Source organism: Centruroides vittatus, unplaced genomic scaffold, assembly GCF_030686945.1.
Source record: "Centruroides vittatus isolate TY-2023 unplaced genomic scaffold, ASM3068694v2 contig_371, whole genome shotgun sequence".
NCBI classification, from domain to species: Eukaryota; Metazoa; Arthropoda; class Arachnida; order Scorpiones; family Buthidae; genus Centruroides; species Centruroides vittatus.
Genome location: NW_027122194.1, coordinates 546,052 through 571,241, shown reverse-complemented (window position 1 = coordinate 571,241; position 25,190 = coordinate 546,052). Strand labels below are relative to the sequence as shown.

General features: G+C 28.3%; 2 protein-coding genes across 2 annotated transcripts in view; one reads left to right on the top strand and one right to left on the bottom strand.

Annotated features, from left to right (window-relative positions):
- Window positions 1–2,593, top strand: part of LOC136975381 (solute carrier family 25 member 36-A-like) — a 33,190-nt gene extending 30,597 nt beyond the window's left edge. The window contains exon 7 of the mRNA XM_067270422.1: window positions 1,654–2,593. Coding sequence (XP_067126523.1) covers window positions 1,654–1,901 — 248 coding nt within the window. The 3' untranslated portion in view covers window positions 1,902–2,593. The remainder of the gene's footprint in view (window positions 1–1,653) is intronic.
- Window positions 2,265–24,332, bottom strand: Swip-1 (EF-hand domain-containing protein D2 homolog Swip-1). The gene is made up of 4 exons (XM_067270423.1): window positions 24,056–24,332; window positions 23,831–23,978; window positions 5,691–5,825; window positions 2,265–3,261 (listed from the first exon to the last, which is right to left on the bottom strand). Exons 1-4 carry the CDS (start codon window positions 24,214–24,216, stop codon window positions 3,115–3,117), a joined length of 591 nt encoding a protein of 196 aa, XP_067126524.1. The 5' UTR covers window positions 24,217–24,332; the 3' UTR covers window positions 2,265–3,114.
- Between the last annotated feature and the right edge of the window lie 858 nt (window positions 24,333–25,190).

Genomic DNA, 25,190 nt, shown 5'->3' with positions numbered 1-25,190 from the left:
AATGTGTTTGTAACCTCTAGAATTTATTTCCCACCTTATAGAATTTGTTATAAACAATAAAATTGAAACTGTAAATTATTACAAAAATAGTTGTGAATTATTGTTAAATGAGAACTTGTAGTAATTCAGATAGTATAGTTCTAATCTTTAACAAGGGTGGAATTTATAGAAATTTAATTTTCATGCATCACCGTTTTTGTTTCAAAATGTTTATTAACATTTTGCTTGTTTATATTAAAATTATTTTTCAAAGAATTGTAATCTGTATTGTCACAAATAGAGGTTTAAATAGTATTTTAATGATTTAAATATTAGTCATTTTACATTTTGATGAATAAGGTAAGATAATTCCTTATCCTATTCTTCAAAATATAGAAGTATCATAGCAGCGAGGTTGAGGCTGAAGTTTTCAACGTGAAAATGTGTACGTCAGACGTTCAGCGCCGCTTTCCTGTAAGCCTAGAAGTTTGGCAATGGCTTTTGGAATGTCGAGCATGATTCCACTGACTTTCCAAATGCTATTGCCAAACTTCTAGCTTAAAGGACAGTGGTGCTGAACGTCCGATGTACATGTTTTTGCGTTGAAAACTTTGGCCTCAACCTTGCTAGTAAATTACCTTTAACCTTCCATTACTCGAGGGTGAGCATGGCACTCATATTTTGTATTAAAATGCTTGTAACTCGGGCTTCTTGAAGTTTTGTGGCCAAACTCTTGTCTGCCTTCCTTCCCAAGTATCCCTTTTAACAAGATACCAGATTAGAAATAATGTCATTGCTAATGCTTTCAGTACTGCCATTGTTTTGGTTGTGTTGGACAAGTTAAGATTACTTGTGAGTGCTACACTGTGTATTTTTTTGCATTCAAAATAGTATGTATATACAAATATATACAATATCACTTCACAATTAGAATCATACCATCATAAAATGTGATGAAATGTTTCTGAAATTGCTTGATGAGTCTGAGAAAAAAAAGGTAGGCTCCTTCCTCACAGACAATGAGAACAAGAATCTCCATATGAAAATGCTGAAAGCTTTAAGAAAGTAACATATCCATCACAGGCAACATTAGTATGAAGAGGAAAGTCTGCATATTCCCCAAAAAAGAATAGGAAGAATAGTATCTAAGTGTTAACATGTAGCTTACTGTACTAATCAGCAGATACCACATAATAACAATCTGCAAACAATGTCATTTTAAAAATTCGGACTAAATAGATTCAGAACTTGAATAGAAATTATAATTAAGTTTGATAACGTTATCTGAAATTATTAATCTCATCGATCTGATCAGATTTCAATATAGAAACAGAAAATTGATCTAAGTAAAATTTCTCAAGACAGAATTGATATGAAAATGTGGGGGCGAGTGCAGTGCTCGTCCTTGAGTAACAGTGTTATAAATCCGACCATGAATAGCACCAGGTTAAAACCTTGAATTTACTAGCTTTGGAAGAATGCTGACATAAAATAGCTTATAGTTTCAGGCATGTATCCACATTCAGATTAAGCATTTATTGGATTCATAGTTCATCTTGCCAGTTTTAAATTTTAGTAAAGTTTCATTTATATTAGCCTAATAAATCTAAGGTAGTTATAATTTTTTGAAGATATGAAATTCTGATTAATAAATCATATTTATTTATTTTCCAGAGGTAGTTAGAACAAGATTAAGGCAAGAAGGCAATAAATATATTTCCTTTTTTCAAACATTATTTCTGGTTTTTAAAGAGGAAGGATACCAAGGCCTGTACAGAGGATTGGGAACACAGTTAGTACGTCAGATTCCAAATACTGCAATCATGATGACTGTCTACGAAGCGGTCGTCTATTTACTTGCTAATTATCCCTATCAAGTTCCTACCATTCAGATCTGCGAAGAGGAAGAGGAACAATATTAAAAACTGGCAGCTATTTAGATATTTTCAGAATGTAATTATGTATAAAAATTAAATGCTCATTGTATATATAAGAAAATGTACAGTTCTTACTACATTTTTGTAAATGTCATTCAATTTGTTTGCCAGTTTTTCATGCAAGCTGGCCTTTAGTTTTTTTGTAGTTCTTAAATTTTTAGTCAGTCTCACTTGTTAAAATTGTGCATTCCATCTAGTCACCATTATTTACGCTGTATTAATTCATAAAATTTCTGTTTATTCTTTTAAGCTTTTCATTACCCATTTACAGTTATTTTGTAAATTGTTCTATAGATTTAATTCTTTATTACTTAGTAGTAGAAGTGCCTTATTTGAATAATTGGAGTCTTTATAAAAGTACAACATGTATTTTTTATTTGTCCTCTAATACATTAACTATTGTAATATAGAAATGTTAAACTTTTTTTAATAGAATTATGTTGTATATAGAAGTGTACATATCAAATACAAAACATAGAAGTGTATACAAAAATTTAATCATTAACTAGCGACAAGCAAATTTGTCATCATCTAAAGTCAATGTATTAAAGTCAATGTGTAAAAATTATTTTAAAAATACTGCATTTTCACTATACATAAATATTAGATACTCTAACAACAATGTACTGTACAGAATATATATAAAAAAATGAAAATAAAGTACTTGGTGTAAATAATATATAATTATAGAAATATTTGTACATATATAAAAATTACTAAATGGAAGATTTTTACATTTTTCTTCATTAAAGATAAACAAATTATTGCTTAAGGACAATTCTTGGGCAGTTTCCATGGACGAGATATTTCGACGGGATAAAATTCAAAGCCAGGAAGGCACAAATACGGAATTCAACGCTCAACCTCGTACAACTTAACTGCATCTTATCAAGTATATTACTTTACATCAAATAACTGACACCGTAAAATTTTGTTTCTAGTAATAATTAATAGACTCTGTGACGACAAACATTAATACTTCCATTGCATGCAAGATGATATGCTTTCTGGACTATTCATTTTAAATGTAAAAATTAATCGATATGGCTTAAAGACTGTAAATTGTTCAACAAGCAATTAAACTCTCAATTAAGAATTAACATTTAACAACTACTGTGAAAGAATTATTCGGCACAAGTTTCGACTCCGAACGGCATTTATACACATCTAAAAGGAAAAAGAACGGAACAACAAACATTCAAGATGCCGCAGCCTGCTCGAAAAATCGTGCCTTGTGTTTAAATGCTTCTTTACGTTGCCTTCTCTCCTCCTCTTGTTTACGTTTTTCTTCTTGTTCAGCTCTGATCTCTTCTTCAAATCTCTTTCCTCTAGATTGCTCTTCAATCTGCGACAGAAATACATGAAAAAATTAATAAGATTTATTCATATTAAACTAGTTAAAAATAATTTAAATATTGGAATAGTGGTATAGAAACAAACTGCATTCCATGCACAGTATTTCAAATATAAATTTGATCTTTTGTCATTTTTTATTATTGAGGAAGAGGATTTTTAGAAATCTGCTTACATTTCTCTTTTAAGATCATTTAAAATATTTGTACAATTAATTATATAATAATATAAGTATCAACAAATTGTTTTTAACATGATTTTTTGTATCAAATATTTCCAAACCACATCAGTATTAAATTTACTTTTATACAATACTTCCTTGAAAGTTCTCCGTACATTTAAACTATTCTTTATTTCTCTTCTGTTTTTAATAGATTAACAACCCATTGAATTAAAGAACTTTCAAACTTGAAATCAGTGAGAAACCTAAATAAGGTTAGTATTAAGTCACATGATTAATGCTGCTTTGTTTAATTTAATAGTTTTTATATAGATAAAAAATGGTTCTGATGATGCTTTTCTTCAGAGTTGACACTTTTTACTAAAAAATATTGACAATATTATGGCAACTCTTGGTACCTTTGACAGTGCATCAATCCACATACTTTCGGATTCATATTTTGATTATTTATATTTTACAGAATGTTGCAACACATTTGAAAAATTCCAAGTTTACACCCAAAATCAAAATTTGTGTCTGTGTCATAACTACAACTGCTAAGTTAACTTTGATAAATTCTTAACCATAAAGTTTCAATTTCAGAGCATATAACAGTTATATGTTAGCGAGAGAATTTTTTCATTCAGATATTTTGGATTTAAATCAACTTAGTATTGATATAATTTTCAAAAACTATAATGTGATCTGTTTTTATATGGTTATATCAAATACCCTTTGGTCAAACAACCCTTTTAAACTAACAAAAAGCAATTTCAAATGTAAAAATTGATAAGACATTAATGGAACTGAAATACTAAGACCCATTGAGCTCAATATTAGTCTTATTATTAACAAAATTGAAAATATTTTTTAAAATAACTTAACCATTTTACAAGCCATCAAATTAAAATGTTTTTTCAACTTTTCTAAGATATAAGGGTCTGTTGTACACTATCTTAAACACAAGGAAACAGTTTAAAACTGGACACAATCAACAATAGAAAGCAAATTCTTATTATGTTAATTATAAAATAACAAACGACCTACATAAATAATACAAAAAGAGCAGATGTATAGGATGACACTTATCAACAATAATGGGAGTGTTCAGTTTTTCCTACAGAGTCGGAAAACTGCATTAATTTCTGATAGAAAAATAAAAATTAAATATGATCTAAAATAAGGACAGTTATACAGACATAGCAAATGACTGACAACAAAAAATGAATCACTAGAAGTGTAAATTTGTTTTAAAAGGATTATTAATATAAATGAAATTAACAAATAATAATTTTGGATAGTTTTTATGATTTTAAAATTTAACCAACCAAATTGTGAATTGGATACAATATAAATTCAAGACTGTGTAGTATTGAGAGTTTGAAAAAGTTTCATTTTTAAACAGCAAAACAAATATTAGCAATTTATGCTGGGTTTATTTAATTCCAATCTTCTGTCAGCTATTCAATGTTATAGGATATTGAAAGCAAATGGAAATAATACGTAATCTGCAAAATGTTCACTGTTTCAAATTGGTAGAGCACGCTCGGTGACAAATAAGGAATCAAAAATGATCTCGTCGAGTTGGGTCACCAGTGTCCAACTGGATAAAATTGCCAAACATTGCATCAAACTGCTTGGAATTTTCAATTTCCTTCATACATTAACAAATAAGGGTCCATTTCTCATAGGAATTCATCTTGGGAGACACCCTCCTTGACAAACTGCCCTTGAATTACATTGCTTTATTCTACCAATCCAATCGTTTTAATGTTTAAATCAAATAAAAAGATAGATTTTGTTTTTTATTTGCTTACCTTGTCAGAAAATTTTGTTGTGGCAAATAGCATTACAAAACATAAATGACATGTTTTTGCAATTTAGTTTATGATATTTATATTTTTCAAAATGGACAGTTTGTTTTGTTAGTCAATAATAGACATTATTCATCCTTACTAAAGTTACATAAATTATTTAAAAAATGAAGTATTGATATCAATTAATATCTTGTGAGAAATTGTAGATATAGTAATTCAATTCTGGGTTGCATCCTAATTTTCATAAGTGGTTTGAATCAGACCTATTGAACCTACAACCCCAATATGATTTTGCTCTACAATCACTAAAGAAACTTTGTGCTTATCAAATGTTGCTATACTTTTATTTTTAACAAAATTGCAATGGAGTTGAAGCATTTTATTTCTAGATATTTCAATTTGGTTCAGGTTTTTAAAAAATACAATATAAAGTCCAATACTCACTTTGGCCTCGAAAAAGTTTTTGGCACCTCCGACGCCCTCCTTTTCTACGTCAATTTCGGTCAGTGATGCCAGCTGACCGAGTCCGCTGTCCGACAACAGCTCTCCTGCCTTGGCCTTGTGGAATATCAATAGGAACTGTGAAAAGAAATATTTATTTATTTAAAAATTGTAAATGTTTAAAACTCTAAACGCTTTATTCTGTATTTTAGAAAGTAGTAGTGTCAAGACTGTCATAGTTAATTGATTATCACTCTTGAAGATTTATCCTGCATTTTATTATCCTGTATTTTATACGTTATGTAAAATAAAATGATTTTAAAAAAAATCTGTTTTAAAGAATAAAATAATTATCATCTGTTCAGATAATTTAAATTTGGTTCCCAATCTGATTGCTAATGATTGATAAATTTGGGTTGATAAATTATTAAGTAAAACACAATTATATTAATAATAAAATTATGTTTTATTTTAAAATTTTAATCAAATTACAAGAAGGATGAAATGAAAACAGAGTGGAAACTTAATTATCCAGATAAACAAAATTTCGGATAATGGAGAAACTCTTTTTTGTTTTCAGTACCTTGTGCACTGTGCATTTACTGTTTGCAAAAAAATGCATAGTATAATGCATTACTGCATTTAAAGGTAAATTAATTAACTCAAAACTAATAAAATGTTACACAATATATTATAACCTAGTTTCACAGTGTACAATCAACAGATGATTTAGTGATTTCCAGTTACATAAAGAATTTAATCTCTGCATATCATATTCTGTGTTACGTTATAGTTAGATGCATAAAATTTTAGAGAGTGAAAAGGTATGCTGTGTGACACTATACATTCTAGTAGTTTTTTTTTTTTTGAAAAACCTTATGGATACTGTAGTTATGTTCCACATAATTGTGTTTCCATTGTAGTCACTTTTTTTATTTCATTCGAATCAGTACAGAAAGGGGTTGACAAGTAAACAAGTTTCAAACTCCCAATTTAAATTGATTTTAGATTGAATTATTTGAAGTTAATTAAAATTTTATACTCTCTTTTTTTTCTGCACATACTGTAATTTGTTATCCCAAATGAATGTTTTAGTATAATCAATCAAATTTTAATACAGGTCAACCATAAATTTTCTGGCATGCTTACTTCCAAAGCCTTGCCATATTGTTATGTCAGGTCATGTAATAATAATTACATCCTTGACCTTCTAACTTATATACCTCTCGTTTCTAAAATACCATGGACTAAGAGAAACAAACTGAGTGCACATTAAATGTGAATTGGTGTTTATATTTAATTCCACTGACATGTTTACTCCATCTTCAGAAGTCATATCTAGGGTTGAATATAAGTAAGCATGCACTACTACCTTTGACACTAAGGGCATAAGGCTAACTGTTGTGAAAATTTTAAGTGCTCTCTCATAATTCTGTCCAGATTGAAAGCAAAAAATTGATGGTAAATATGTAAATCATCTTATAATTCAAGTCATTCCTAATAATATTTAATAAACAAAAAACTAGTAATAATCACGATGAAAATCTTATTACAAAAATATTATGCTTTGTAATGTAGAATGTTCTAAGCTTTTTTAAAATTATATTTACACAAATTAAATACTATCAAATGGAATTATAGCAGGGCTGAAATAGAATTAACAAACCAGCAATACTTGTTTTTCTTTGGATCAAGAAGAAAAAATATTATGGATTGATGATAAGAGACTATGACATGTGCAGACAGTTACAGACATCAAATAAAATGATTAACTGATTTAACAATTTCAAACATCCATGTATGTAAAAATACAATTTGAGCTACAATTCTGCAAACTATAACAATATATTCTTCTACCAAATTGGCAGTTTTAAATGAAAGAGATCATAAATTTAATAAAGAGGAGGATTGAAATGTAAGCATTTGTAAAAATAAAATAGAGGTCTGAGAAAAGCTGGAATTGAATAAAGATCATCTAGGTACAGAAACTCAAATTGTAATAGACTTCCTGCCTCTTCCAAGTTGAGCATTAGTCTTAAGCAGCCTTTCTCAAACTTTTCACTCATGCAACCCAATATGTTTGTAATGGTTCTGTGACCTATATATTTATATAAAATTTTTAAAAACCTTGTAAACTGGAGTACTGTACATTATGTAATGAAATAAAATTATGCATTTTTGATAATAACTTGTGTGTGAAATGTAACATTAAGTATCCATTTCCATTAAAAGCAGTTCAATTTGTAACAAATAAATTTCAATCATAAAAACTGAATTTGAAGTTAGTTAACTATTAACGAGCAACTATTTTATTGTGACATCATCACAATGCTAAACTGCAATTTTTTAATCATATTTTTAATTAATTTAATTTAAAAATATACTTTCCACCTCAAATTAGTGTCTTACCCCTGTACATCATACTTTTCCTGTTAGCATGATTATGATCGTACATTAAATATCTATATTGATTTGAATATTTTCTTTCTTGTTGGGATACCAGCTATATTCCAATTAGAAAATTCTTAGGAATTCCGTAATCCTGCATCTGCAGGTGTATAAGAACACTAACAGTAATTCAACTATCCAAACCATAGTTTTGGGTCATTGAATTACCACTAGCGTACACCTAGTGTTACCACCCGTCCGGTTTTCACCCAGAACAGTCCGTGAATTGACTCACTGTCCGGGTGAACTATTAATTTTGTCTGGAAATTTCGTAGAAATTTTGAAATTATGATGAAACAAAGTTCTTGCAAATATTTTTATAAATTTACACCATTTGAACAGCGAAAGACCTCACACTCACTGAAACTTATCTGCCATTCCTCCATGTTACTCTGTTTATGCCGAAGTGTGACGCGCAACCTACCTCTCAACCTTTTTTTTCTTTTTTGCTTGTATGTTCTTACATGTTTTCTATGGAGCTAAATTATCTGTTCTTTCTTAATTTAGGTTACATATGTTACTCCTACGCAAGTCCCTAGTCCCTAACTGTAACTGATTTAGAACCGGCATGCACATTATTCTTCGCATTGTAAAATGACATTGCGCATGCATCAGGAACTTCTGTTCGAACAAACCTGCCGTCCGGCCTGCCGAGTCAGCGATTTTGTAAAGGTGACAACACTAGTACCACCTGCAAACACAGGATTATGGAATTCCCAAGAATTTTCTAATCTACATCAATGTTATTCAAAATAGAAAAGAGAAATCAATTTCATATACACATATTCTGTAATCTTTTAATATTACAAGTTTATTACTGAATGACAATTATAAGAAAAAAGTTGTTAAAAAATTTTCAGTACTTAACAGATGCATCTCTTGTTCCTAGTTGTTAGAAAATATTTTAGTAATACAAGTATGGCAAGTATTTCTGCAAAAGATAGTATCATTTCATGACCTATTAAAATTTTAATGCAATCCAATATTGGGTCACGACCCATAGTTTGAGTAACACTGGTCCTGATGATATTTTAGAATCTGAAATGTCATACCAATATAAAGTTATTTTAAAGGAATGGGGAGTTTAATAGAAAATAGCTAGTGTAAAGAAAGAAAATTTAAAATAAGATACAGATGAAATTAGAAGAAAAAAATCTGTAATAGATTTCATAATTTCAGTGGAGGAAGAGAAATATTTAGTCACACATGTAAAAAATGCTACCTGCTTTTTCTTGGTTGTTATTTTTGTAGTTACTGCTATTTATTAGTAGATAATGAGAGAATAGATTTCTTGAATATTTTTCAATTTTCCAAAGAGAAGAGTGCAAACTAAAGAAGAAATTCTAACAGAAAGTGATAGATATGTTACTAAAAGATAAGTAACCAGACATCCCATATTGTACATGACAGTTCTATATTTTGACCCTGTGTCCTGTCATCCTAACTAATTATTGTCAGATGCTGAAATATCCCATACTCCAGATTCCAGGAAAAATGTTCTGTGTTTTCAAAGAATCCTCGGGAATTCTCTCTTCAGAATTCTGATTCATTTTAAAAGCACATATATCTGTAAACAAACAATTTCTGCTGTTCATTACTTGCTATTTTTATAGATATAGAAGTGAATCAAGCAGTAAGTATATAAAATTTTTGGCATTCTGATCTTTCTAGTAGGCAGCATGCACATGATATATAATCAGGCAGGAAGTTCTTTGCAGAGTGGAAAACAGTTTATAGGTATCATGTTTTGCTATACATGGGGTTTGCTGGAATAAATAATAACATAAATAATTAATGTTAATATCAAAAAATATTCCTTCAATACAATATAGCTGTGCCTTGTACCAGCTGTACCAAAATCTAGTCAGTTTAGATAAGAGAACCTGAAGAGAGATGACAAAAATAGATCTATCAGTTGAGACAAAAGAAATGATGGACAAAGAAGTATCGGGAAAGGATACCTTGGAACTCTCATTATATTGACTTAACCACACTTATCAAGTTTGATTAATTGAAAAATCAGCAAGTTAAAAATGACTAATAAATTTATTGTTATAATTAATACAAAATTAAAGAGTAATTACATAGTATTTTAACAGTTTTATATATCTGTTCCTGTTCAGCTCATACTATACTCCTTACTTAATGACCTAGTTCTATTTCTACGACTATGTTGTTAAGCAAATTGGTTGATAAATGAGGAGCTTAATTGTTTTATTTAGTTTTGATAACTTTGCTTTAATTTGCATCTCTTACATATTATAATACAAAAATAGAAGCAACAAAAATTATTAAAATATTGCACCAAAAAAAAATTAAAGTTCATTCACTTAAAAAAAGTCATTAATATTAATCATCAAATCCTTCAAATACTGGTAATGGTTCCAGGTCATCAGTGTCATCATTGGTGTTATCAGCAGGATTATCATGAGCTGTAGAGGATCTGAGTAAGGGAGATGACAGCAAAGTAATGAAGTATCATGTTCAAGTTAAAAAATATTAACTTTTCCAAGTTCAATATTAAAGTTAATTGCAATTACTAATAAAAGAAATTAAATTAAATTATCACTTTCTTGAAACTTGCAAGGTTATTTAGTTATTCAATCTAAACAATTCTTGCTTGTTATTTAAATTAAATAACTAAGTACCTCTTTAGATCATAATTTCCTTTTGACATTGTTGTCTTAATCTTTTATCATTAATTTTTTCAATGCATCTTATGGTACATTGTCTGATGAATTACTTCGGAATTACTATATTAAGTAATGAGGTCAAAGACATCCTGGCTTTTGTAATAAAGGAAATGAAGTTTCAACACTTTGACTACTTAGAAAACCACTGAAAAAATCCAAAAGGATTTAATAATACTTTTACCTAACTTAATATTATTATTTATTGACCAATAAAATGTCAAATCTACGATACATGATGGTACATAATATGTAATAGGATTTCTTTCATGTGCATTTTTTTTGTTTTTAAACCTTAAAATTGTATTAAATAAGATCAATATTAAAGTTACAATAAGTGCAAAGTATAAAATTCCTCTCAAGCTCCTATCCAAAAATGTAATTAAAATTATAAGACAAAGCTTCAATTTATCAATTAATATGGATGAGATTATATTGTCTCCTGCAGAAAATTCAAGCAATGATAACAGAAAAAATACATAATAAGTGTTTTAAAATTCTTTAAAATCTATAGATTTAAAGTTAACATATTATTGACCTTTAAAAACACAGCAACTATAATTACACAATTATCACCTATCTGTAAATCCTGTATTCTCATATTGAAAATAGGATGTCCGAGGAAACAGGATATTCAGTTTTACTGAACAATACTGCAGAATTGCTGTTGTTTGAAGGTAAAAATATATTAATATTTATACAATATGGATACAAACTTTGAAACCACAAGGAAAATATGAGACTATTTAGAATCATCACTCCCCACAGGATGGAAAACACTGGCTGAAGAATCTGTGATGAGGATTCATAATGAATTCTCTATTATGGGATTTTCCAGCCTAGTTCATTGTATATCTTCCATTAAGAGATGAAAATTTATCATAGGGACAAAAATTCTTATTAAATATTCTAAAAAGGACTGCCTATATACAATCAGTAACAAGTTACAAAAAGATTTTAATAAAATTGTTTGTTAATATTTGTAACATAGTTAATTTGTCCCTGTCATTACATAGTATTCTGAATAAGTATTTCACACCCATGCATGAAAATCCCTCTTCCCATCATCAAAATTAGAAATAATAAAAAAGCTGCATTTATATAAGTCCTTCCATCCTGTATCTTAGGTCTGTGTTACATAATACCAAAGATTTAAAAAAAATCAGAATTTAACCTTCCAATAACACCACAGCTACCCTTATGCAGCATACTATGTTAATATTTTACGTCGTTTTTTCAAATTTCACATTTAACAAGCTAATGAAGATACTTTATTTCATCATTAAAAATTTGTCATAATTTTGTATCTGTCTATATTTATCTATATTGCATGTAATATTAAAATTACATGTTTGTGATACAAATATTTATATGATAAACTTTTTAAAAATGTAAATAAAGGAAATTATTTATCTAACCACCTAAAAGGGGTTTGTGGACTAATAAACAAAAATTGTTACGTCCTAATTAGATATAGAACCAATTAAGCTGACTAATATTGCCGAATTTAACAAATTATATTGATTTATTTAATTTCTAAATAATTATGATATTTATGAAAATAAATACCATAATCTTTACTTGATGACGCTGACTACCTTTAGGATATGAATCAAATTTGGAGCAACATTGAAATTTTTTCATGAAATATCTTCATCTATGCACTGTTTCTTGTGGCATTGATAAGACATTTCTTTTGTTACATGCGATAGTTTCAGCAACAGCTTACAGATAAATAATAATTGTTAAAACTGATAAAGTTGACTTTTTAAAATAAAGCATTGTAGAGTCAAAAACCAGCATAACACAATGTGTACACCTGCCTAGTACACTGTGATATCTAAATATCAGTTGAATGAATTTTGTTTTGCTATAAAAAAAATTAATCTTAAAAAAATGTTTTAATGATTTATCAAAATTGTTTTCATTCAAATTTAAACCATTAAAAAAGTTTTTGATAAAGATATTAACTCCACAACCAGTTAAAATATCACTAGCAACAGTTTTTCATGCAGAAATTGGCAATGAAATTAAAAATAATAATACAACTTTAGTAAAAACAATTATAAATTTTTACTGTTTTTCTATTATTATTATTATTGGAATGCTATCTTTGACTTATTAATTTAAAAAAAATTAAAATGCATAAACATGCTTTATAAGGGTCCAATATTAATATTTTTTTATTCCCTTTACTACTTTGTTGAATCATTCTAATCACTCTTTTCTAAATAGAACAATCCAAAGATACAACAAAAGACTACAGAAACAATAATCTGACCTGTATAATGATAATTTGTGCATTTTAATTTTATTTATTTATTTGAATTTGAAACTCCAAACTTCATTTATCAACCATTAATATAACTTCTGTATTCTTTAATCATCATCATCATCAACATATTCTCACAGAGCATGGAATCACTGATACCTGTTCCCTGTACAGATGTCATTCCTACTGTGGGGAACACCAGAGGTAGGACAGAGTCGTACCTCCTTTTTGTCAACGAACAGGTCGGTAAGACCCACCCCACTGTCAAGGATGGCTAAATTTGTATGATATCCCGACTTGTCGGGATCGGATAACTGATTGTCAGGTTGAGTGGAGGAAGTGTGGGGGTTCATTGATAAGTTCAAGGCGATATTCGAAGTAAAGGAACCATGAGGAAAACAAATAACGATTTATTTAGACGGTAAACAGATACAAAAGCTCTAATGCGTTCCGTTTCTAACCGCGAGAGAGAGAGTTCACAAATGCGGGGGGATCATACCTCTTCATAGGATTAGTCGAAGAATTAGCTGTAATCGTAGGGTTAATCGTCTCTGTTCTCCGGTCGTGGAGGGAAGCGGGAGGATCGGGCGGGCGGCTCGTCGTCGGCGGGCTTCGGTGACTTCGTGTCTCGGCCCTCGCTTCTCGGGACGGATCCTACGGGTCGGGTGTCTTATGCGGACCTTCAGCAACCCCGTTCTCAGCTTTTTCCCCCTTATATATTCCAAGTCCCATCCGCTGCGATGACGGTAGATGATGAGTCAATCTCCGTGACTCAGCGGAGAGGAGGGAAGCGAGTTTGACGGCAGAAGACTGTACATCCTTTGACTTGTGATTGTTATCTTTGATTTTGATTGTTATCTCCCGAGGAGATTTGAAACAAAGAAATTTTAAAATCGGACCGGCTTAATTCGGTCCTCACACTACTATCAATTCACAGTTTATTCAGATATGGGACTGGTCCAGTTACCAAGCTCTGACTTGATGGAGATAAACAGCATCACTGGTATTGCAGTCTCAAACTGGAATACTTAGCAGCATGGAGATCAAGAACCATGCCACTTAATTTTAATGATCTGACAAGAACTAGTATATTCATCAAAGGCTAAATATTGCTTCTTTTTCTTTTCTTTAATATAGATCTTAATTATCATCATTTAATTCTTTTTTGAGATTCAATCTGATAAACTTAAATACTCATAAGTGACATAAAGACAAGCTATTCATTTGTAATTATTCCATTATTCAAAACAGTACCAAAAGAATATTAATAACATGAAATTATTATATATTAATAATAATATTAATATAATTAAAATAATTATATAAACTATTTGATTATGTAATGATTTACTTTTACCCAACAGTTTATTACAAGCAATCACATTTCTAAAATGGATGAGGAGTACAAATACACTACTTTAATCCAGTCAAATAAAAAATTAATTCATTAAAAAAACTAACATTTTTGATCTTCTCTGAAGATAATAATCAGGTATTACATTTAAAATATTTTATAGGACAATAATAAAAGCCCACACTGATGAAAAAGGTCCACAAATACCAAAGCACACATCTTTTGATATTTGAAACTATACTGGATTAAAAATGGAACCATGCAAAGAACAATATTAATTCAAATTGAAAAATAACAATAAGATGCTTATAGATAGTAGATGATAGATAGATAGTAATTAATTCATAATGCACTTTTCAGGCATGAGAAATATATTTTTCTTCTTTAAAATTAATGCAGCATCCTCACAATCTTAAAGAGGGCTTCCAATTTTCTTAGTTGTTCAGTATGGATAGCACATCTTATCATACAGACCTGATCTAATATTTTTATAACATTGTTGTCAGATGGATAGAGCTGTAGATCTCAACTTATAGTCTATATCAAGGATGGGCAACCTTTTTTATAACATGGGCCAGAATAAATTTTACGTTTTTTCTGCAGGCTTTAGTAGTTAATTGACGCCTTCTTGTGATCTGTAATTTTTTAGTCTGCAAATATGAAATAAATAAAAAAAAGAAGTTAATTACTACATTTATTTCTCTTATCGTTTTCGAAAAATTACAAAGAATTGGAAAATAATTAATAGTTATTTTTCCCAATTCTTTTAATAATCTATTAAAGATCTTGCGGGCCGGACAGAAACTTTTCACGGGCCGTAGCTGGCCCGCAGGCCGGGGGTTACCCACCATTGGTCTATATTATATCTATATTCTATTACCTGTTTTTTCAGAAACTTTTCCTAGAAGATTAAAAACATTAGATTTTCTAGTGAATTAACCAGGTGCTGGACTGGATCAAAGTATTGTGGTGCTATATTTAAATACTTTATTAGTTTGTGAATTTGATGAAAATGACATTTTCCAGAAATTGTAAATGAATGAGAAATACCCACAAAACTTTTTTAATTTTATTTTTATGTTCATACAACTTCAATCCTTTCTTCAAATGCTCTATTTGTCTCTCATCAGTTACTTTAATTTCTTACATAATTTTTCTTTTAAAGAAACTAATAATTTGCTTTTATTTTCTATTTTTGAAGGCATTTCACATCTTTTTCCTAGTTATTTTACTAATTGTGATAGTAATATAAATTAGTTTGTTCTAAATATAAAACATTCTAATCCCTTATCTAAGTTATCTGCTTCTTTACTGAAGTAAAATATTGAACTAAAGTTGATTGACTCATGCCTAAAAAGTTCCATTTGTGAAAGACTCACAAGTGGAGATTGTACTGCAGCATTAAATTTTCAAATCTTTTCTAGCATCACCTTTAGTAACAGTGTCCAAAGCATGACTTATGAGCTACAGGTGGCTCCTGAACAATAGTGATGCAGTTTTTTGTAACATATCTGACCATTCAGATATTGAGTGAAAAGCTTAGATAATATAACAGGTTTTTCAAAAATGATTAAAATAGAAAGCATAAAATGTATGTCTACGCAGTAAATAAACTTAATCTAGCTTACAACAACCAAGATATAGTATTGTAATGGTGAAATAATTACCACAGTATTGTGCTGGTTCTTACTAATGTGAATTCTTAAAATGCAGCTTTTAAAGCATATCTATTTCATCTATTCTATAGAAATAGTTTACTTTTTAGTATGTGTCTCATAAAATATTGTGCATATATTGTGTTTGTTTTATAATCAAGAAAATTTTATTCAATTTGATGATATTGAGAGCAAAAAAAGCTTAAAAACTCATTTCTTAGAGAGAATCCTTGAAAGAGTTGTACTACAATCCTAAAACTGGTTATTGTGGTATTAATGAATTACAAAGAAAAACTGGATCACCTCAAAAAAAAAAAAAAAAAAGGAGAATTCTTACATCAACAAAATGTATATATTAAATATAAACAAGTTTTTAGAAAATTTAAATGATGATAGAATTTATGCTGGCACATGGATGATCAATGGCAAGCTGATTTAGCTGATACAAAAAAACAATTATTAAGATTTAATATAGATTAAACATTAACTATAAATATGCTTTGGCTTTTCTGATTAAACTTAAAAGCTAGGTACTTTCATCTCCTCTCTTAAGTTATAGATTTACATTTGTCAAATAATTAAGACAAAAATATACTTTTAATAACTCAAAATCTATATTACAATGAGTATCTTAGACTTGATGAAGTAATTAATGAACAATTTCCATTACAATATTATGAAACCAAGACATATAGTAGAAGTTTGTTAATCTGATACCTATAAGATCAGAGAGGTGCTGGATGATTGAAAATGCCAGATTACCAAGTATTTTTGTATTTTGAAATATTTGAAAAGTTATATGCAATCTAAACTTTGCAGACTTTGCTGTACAGTATGTACAGCAATGCTCAACCACACAAGCAGATGTACTGTAACAAAATGAGTCAATTTTAGCATACAAATTTGGTTCAAACGAGTTTTAGTTTGTAGAATACTAGCATACCAGATTATTATTGGACAATTTCTGATTATCAGATGCTAGATTAATAAACTTCTACCGTAATATAAGACCGCTATATTAAGATATTATACAAACAACAATAACTAGAAAGACTTAAAAGAAATAATAAGTTACTTTGACACATCTGATAATGCCAGATAATGTTTATAATATGTCAAAAATAAACAAAGATTTAGGCAGTGGAAAGATAACAGTAGAAAGATTGTGATAAAATCTATAGAATTCTCAGAAAAGATATATGATTTGAAGATGAGAGACTTAACATAAAGAAATCAAGAGGTATAAGTAAAACAGTAATTAAAATCAAATAGCATTTGATAATTATAAGGACTGTTTATCTAATAAAAAGAAACATCACAGAACAAGGAATTTGATAAGTTCTAAGCACAAAATATATAAAGTAGAATCAATTAAGAAAGCTCTATGCCACAAGAATGACTTCTTTTAGAAAATGATAAAATCCACCTAAATTGACAAGAGTGAAGAGCAGTGATGTGTGGTGACATTTGATGATAGGGAAGCTGTGCCTGCCTGGATAAAATCATTGGTAGCGTTATACGATATTTTGGTGTGTAGCATCCATGAGCTAAATCGCATGAGGTTGGTGCTCTAAAGCACATGCACGAATGCCTGTAATCTGGCTGCTTTACACCAATCAAATATATTTGCCATGGGAACTATCCCGTATTTGATAATAACAGCACTTCCATTGGGAATATGCATATACAAATTTATATTTGAATATACAATAGTCATAAATTTACATCCGCAAACCTTTTATGGTGCGATTTTCAAATAAAAAAGTTCTCACAAATGTATATCACAGTGTGGTGATAAAGTTTTATTATAGTGGCGATGCCAGCTACAATAGTCATCTTATCATTTTTTTCACATGTAGTATAGAAATTTGTAATAAGATACATAATGCAATTATAATAAAATATTAATTTTAAGTAATTCAAAGTATGTTAAAATATGAAAATAATTGCACAATATGTACTGCATTTATATTTTAGAAAATACAAGGAAAGCGGTGCTTCCACAGCTTCCATGGATGGCATGCCACTGGTGAAGAGAAATGTCAATTGTGTGGAAAAAATTACCACTTATTAAAGAAGCAGCTCCTAAATTTAAATGTCTTTCAAGTAAAATATCAATAAAATTACAGTTTGTATTTATATAAATTAATGAGTAAAATATTGATTTAAGTCAAGGAAATATATCAGAAAATATAAGACAATTTAAAGGTCAACTGGGAAGCTATATTCAAAAATTTAACAATTATCCAAGCATTTTAATGTTAAATTTAGACTGGTAACAAAATATTTTAAGTCAATTTACTCTAACGTTCTATAAAAAATTTCTAAGAGAAAATACAGACTCTTAATGTCCGATTCTTTAAAATTTACTAATTATCCATCAAATTAATTCTTGATTTTAAAAATAATTGATCGAAAGGTAATATCTCAATGTTAAAAATCAAATGAAACATTTATTAAGGATGCAGTTCTATGTTTAAACACAACTTTTGCTGCAACATTCAGAAACTATCAGAAGAAACTGCTGATCATTTAGAATTATTCATAGATTAGAAAGTTATTGTTAAGCATGGGCATTAGCTAAAGTCTTTTTTTAAATGAAACAAAGACAAAATTGACTGATGTAATATAATATTTTATATTTATATAAAAAAAGAAAAGTTTCTGATGATTATACTGATAAAAATTATAAAAGCTTAATGATTTCATTGTTAACAAGACCCTATCACAAGTGTTAATAAATTTTCAATATAAATAAATGGAGACTGAACACAATCAGCATGACCAGTAAACTCTTACTCAGGTCAATAAAAAAAAACAATAGGAATTAGAATTAAATTACAAAATATCCAGATATAACATTTAAATGAGTCAAAGAAAATAAAATCATAATTTTAATGGATGATGAATGGAAAGAATTTGAAGTATTTCTTTCTGATTGATTTAGTAAATAATCAATTAATTGATATTGAATCATTGAATGAAATGAAAGATTTGTAATCAAAATAGAAAAAATTAAAGAACAGATAAGGAAATAAAATTCATATAATTGAACTTAGAAACAGGATGACAGATTTATACATAAAACGTTGATTTTTTGACACGAAAAAATATAAAAAAAGCCTTCAATCAAACTCCTGAAATTTTACTTTTACTTTCAATTAAAACTGAATTAAATGTACAGTAAAATCATAATTTTACATTAATCCATAAAATTTTTTCTGTGGTCTTTTGGAGAAAACAGTGTACTCGAGAATCTTAAAAAATTATTAAAATCTACAAAATTTAAATCTTTAAACATGCTAATGAAATATGCTTTAAAAAGTAACCATTATTATGCAATTAATATCCATCTGTAAATTCTCAAATTACAAATGGGATGTCCTGAAGATGCAAGTAGGGGTAGAGGATATTTAGTTTTACAGGAAAAACATAAAATTGCCTTTATTCAATTAAAAATATGTAAGAACTAATCCAATCTAGATATCAAATTTCGAAACTGAACCTCAGAGAAAAAAAAGACTATCAAGTTTAGTTAAAGTATTTGATAATAACTGATCTGTAATAAGTTACATAAAGATTTTTAATCAAATTATTTATTAATATTCGATGATGAATGTGAAGTTTGACATAAATTAGAGAACTTTATCATTAAAAAATGATAATTTGCAAATAAACAAGATAAATTGTTGCATCATTAGCAGATATAAGTTTACAACACATTTTTGTACTCCTGTCCTTATCAATAAAATGAAATATTTCAGATAGATATATTATGACCATTAAGCTTTTAAAAACTAACTTGTTAATTAAGTCATTTTAATATATTTTATTTTTTTGATATCTATGATATTTTAAGAAAATAAATGTAAAACGTTACTGGGTAAAACAATTTTTGAAGTGTTGCTGGAGTTTGGACTAACACTGAAATCCTACCAGGGAATGCTTCATAAATATGTGATGTGTTTAGCCTGACATTGGTTGCAACAAGTATTAACAACTAAAGCTGGATTTTTCTTGTGAGTAACATCTAGGAAGCAGCAAAATCGCATCAAATTGGCATTATTTTGCTGCACACTGGATGCTACATACAAGAACTTAAATCCAGCTTAACACAGAGTTGGTAGGAAATAGAGAATCAGTAAAGCATTACAGAACCAAAACTAGTGTTGATGCAATGTGATTTATACACACTGCTCCAAATTTCAAATTAGAAAATTTAACCAAATTTGATTATCAGTTATGTTTTACACATACCAGTTATCATTTAATAAAAACAAAATGCACATCATCCAAAATGCATGCTTTTCTGTTTATACTATTACAGTTTAAAGCTTGTTTAATTCAAGTGCAATATATAGATTTAAATCATTAACAAATTGTAAGTTATATATCATCATTTTAATGCATCAATTTAAAAATTTGGCTTCTGTTTAAATATAGCTAATGGATTTTCAGCCATAATAAATTAACTAATCTTTAATAATTACTCTAATTACTTTTAGTGCCAGAATCAGACTCTGAAGTCAGCAAACTATGTTTCTCCAAACATGGAACTACTGAATACTACTCACTATGATGAATACCTTGATTTGCATGTATTTTCCTTGAGTATTCAATACGATATAATAAAATTTTTCTCTGTATATTCAGAAAAATAAAACCAAAACGTTATCATATATTTTTACTATATGAGTATTTTTTCTTTTAATTGCAATTGCGTACAAGTATAGGTGGCCAAACTGCAGCTCTTCTAGACACTATCCATATTATATAATAAGACCAAACTAAAAAAACACTAACACTTTATATAAAATAAAGTTTCAATAGAGAATGCAGCTCTCATATTTCTGATAGGCAACACATAGCTCCTATCATGACAAGGTTTAGCCAACCCTGATCTAGGCAGTCATCTGGAACTATATTTGGATTGAAGTACAAATTTACAAGGAATTTCATTTTATACAGTACTTCTGGCATACAACCCCATGTAAAAAAGAGCCCATTGTATAACTTGATTTTATAGTTTGTTTAAATGTAAATATTTAACTTATAGTTTTTCTTATAATTTCAGAAATGATTTATTAATTTTATAATAAATTATAAATGTTGAAATACATTATTACAGAATCAGTTAAGAAACATGTAATTTTACATTATATTACAAAGCAAAAAAAAAAAAAAAATTGCAATTTAAAAACTGATTTAAAAACTAAAACATTTTATAAATTCATTCTTTTTATACAGATTTTTAATTCAGTTTGATTAAAAATCATTACGAAATATTGTACAGAATGCTCTCTAAAATGTATTGATATGCTATTTAGATGCTAATCTCTACATCTATATTTATTGCGACAAAGAGGTTACTGTAGATAAGTTACAAATACATAGAACTGCTGTTCATTCAAGTGAAAAATTACACTTTCACCCTTAACTGCTTTAAAAAAAAAATGATGAAAAGTAGATAATTTTATATATATTCTTATAACATTAATATACAAATTCTGCTGACAGATGCTTTTTGATATATTTAAGATAATAAACTATATATAATCTTTTGCATAAAAAGTTTTAATTGTTAAATAATGCATTAAATTGCAATTTTTAAACACAATTTAGTATGAATAAGCTTAAGGGAATGGGTAGAAAGTTTTGATGTGCTTGTCCGTATAAATTAGACTTTGAAACAAGATAATATGGTATAGATGTATGATAAATATCATTAGCTTCCATTCATTCTTGTCATAACTACATATTTAATTAAACATTAATTTAAGGAAAAATTTAAATTAAAAAATTAAAAAGAACTTAAATATTTTGTCCAAAAAAACCAATTTAAACTAGCTCTTGCACGTATATAATTTATATACGAGCAAGAGCTATATAATTTATTTCTTATTTCAAGTACTTATATAAAGATATAATATATAATTTATATCTTATAAGTACTTTAATTAAAGTGTTTCATTTAATTATTAATTAATATTAAAGGAAAATTAGAGTAAAAATTATTCAATTTATTGGAAATATGAATAATATATTTTTATTTTTATTTTAAATCTGAGTAAACCATAAAAATCAGTCTGGTTTTGTATTTATAGTCTATAAAATTCACATAAACTGTATTTATATTTCATGCTTGGTATACGAATAAAATGCTTGGTATATGATGGCACAAAACAAATGTTTTGTGCCATCATATGCCAAGCATTTTATTTGTAAACTTACTATTAAGATAATTCCTATTTTTAATTTAAAGATACTTGATATTTAACCTGTTGGAATTCATAAACTATCAAAATAATTAAAATTATTGGTATGTATAAAAATAAATTGTTTAGCTCGTTAATTATTACCTAGAATCATTATAAACATTTATTCAGAAACAGAACGAGCATAAAAAATTTATTTTAAATTTCATTTAAATGAGAATAAATTGAAAATAATTACTTTTTTGATTTAATTTAACATTATTGCCCTAATTATGAATAATTTTAAAGTAATTAGATATATTTTTGAAATTTAACACACAAATGTAACTGATAATTACAAGGAAAGTTTGCATTAAACCATGCATAAAATGCTCATACAAATTTAATTTATTAAAAAATTCAGTTTATTTTTTTTATTTATAAATTAACGATAATGCTATGTAAATGGAACAGAGCAACTGTTGATCTTGAATGCAACCCGGTAAATGAGACAGACAGTTGCACGCACCATTTACTCTCTGGGTGCTACTTTTGAGGGGCAACAATTAGTCAATCACGAATGTAATTAAGTATAATACAAATGAAACTAAGGTCGAAACAAATGATTAAACCTTACAAATATAAGTAATGCATCCTTATAAATGCATAATAAGGTTTTAATGTTAGTTCTGTATTAAAATTTATGATATATAATTATAGGCTTATTCTGTTACCGTTTAAAATCATAATTAAGAAGACAGTAATTAGCTTAAATTGCATTTTTATGCTATTTAAAATTATTGGATGGAAATAGTGAATAAATATATATAAAATATTTAATTTCTAACATTTTTTTATAATAAAAATACTCCAACCTCTAAAAAAAAAATCACTTTTAATAAGAATGAACAATTGTATAAAATATATAATATAATACAGACTAAAAACATAACACCTTTAACATATAAATGGTAGCAACTGCATAAAGAGTACTATTCTAATTTAAATCCCAATATTTTATATAAACCTATATCTAAAAATACACTAACCTATAAAAAAAAAAAAAAAACACTTTAGCAATCACTTAACAATTGCAAACAGTTATTTGAAGTAAACAGTTAACAATTGTATGCGCAACTTAAATCTAACTTGCATTTATTTTATACAAGCTATTTACATATTTAAAAACTTAACAATCTGCAAAAACAAAATTACCTTTAAACAAGCAAACAGTTAATGGCTGCACATAAAATGTACCATTTAAAATCAGCTATTATCCATTTTATATGATCTAAAAATATCAAAAGAAACCCCCACTAACCTCTACAAAAACACTTAATAACTGCATAAAATGTATAATTTAAATCCTTTTTATTCATTTCACACAAGCTAAAAAAAATACTTATACATGTAAAAACACATCAATCTTTACAAACAGAACACAGAATTAAGTCATACACTTTAACTTTTATTAATGTTAAACGAGCCGAAACATCACAAAAAAAAAAGCGTTAAACAAGCAAAACATACCTCACGAAAACTAATTTTATTATCGTTATCTTCATCAATTTCCGAGATCATCTCCTTCAAAGCCAAATGAGTCTGAGGAGCACCAAGAATCTCCATCATTCTCTTCAATTCTTGGAAATCGATGAAGTTATCTTTACCCACATCGAACCTGCAATAATAATAATAGAAAACCCTCAATTTAACTGTAATAAATTCGAAAAAAAATAAAACAAGCATCCGACTTACTTTTTGAATGTTTTCTCGTATTCTTTGATTTCTTTACGTGAAAATTCGGGGAAGTCGGTATAAGGATTAAAGATTCGTTTCTTGTTTGAATCGTCGATGGATCCGGATTCACTTAGAGTCTGTCTGCGACGGAGTTTAGCGGAGAGTTCGTCGTCTGCCATCTTTCACGTTCGTCGAACGAATGAGGCGAGTCGATAAGCGCTACAAACCCAAATACCGAACGTGACTGGAAATTCCGGTTAAACGGAAGCGGGACGAAACTCTCCGCGTGATTCATTTCCTTCGTGTTGAATCACTCGACACTTCGTAACTAAGTGCAAATTTCTCCCCCCCGTCTTTTGCTGTCACTTCCGTTGTTTTCTACCTTACGTACTCGATTTAATTGTAATTAAATTTAATATATAAACCGCACTTATACACCCTTTCCAGTGTTCTATGAACTGAAGCTATTTTCGAAGACAAGCGGATCAAGAAGGAGCATTCTGGATCCGCTTGTCTTAATGGTTTCGGTTGTTTTATAGTTATATAAGTGGTTTAATTGTAATTAAGTAAATTTAATGTATAAATTATCTTTCGATCACGTTTGATTGTATTTTCTTATATAAATTGCGTTTTTAAACTTGACATTTTCATAGTCTTTTCTTTCTATAATTTCTCTAGTGGTATTACGTTTTTAGAGGTTTAATTTAATTAAATTGATTTTATATGTATTAGATAAATGGTTTATTTGATTGTAATTAAAATTAATTTAAAAACTTAGTCATATTTATACAGTTCTGACTCGTGTTTTCTGATATAAATTGATGTTTTGAGGGTTATTTAGGCTGTTTTTCTGGTTAATTACAATTAAATGAAACTAAGCGCATAATTCTATTAAAATGATCTAAAGTACGAATTTACACATTTAATTTTACACATTAAATGTGTAAATTCGTACTTTATGTAAATTGTATGTCTATTAGACCGAATCATAATTTATTTACATTTAACTCGGTTAAAGTACGAATGACTTGTAATTTATAATACATTTGTATACAACCGGATGTTTATATTATGTTATAAAACACTAATTTGTGTTTGTGTTAGCTCTTTTTCGTCCGTCTGTTTGTCTATCCTCATATAATTACGAATATCC

Coding starts and splice junctions, on each gene's coding strand:
- Swip-1 (XM_067270423.1), bottom strand. CDS start 24,216: ATGGCAGACGACGAACTCTCCGCTAAACTCCGTCGCAGACAGACTCTA. Junction 5,826..23,830: donor ATAAAATTAGTTTTCGTGAG/GTATGTTTTGCT, acceptor TTCTTTTCACAG/TTCCTATTGATATTCCACAA. Junction 3,262..5,690: donor AAAACTTTTTCGAGGCCAAA/GTGAGTATTGGA, acceptor TTTCTGTCGCAG/ATTGAAGAGCAATCTAGAGG.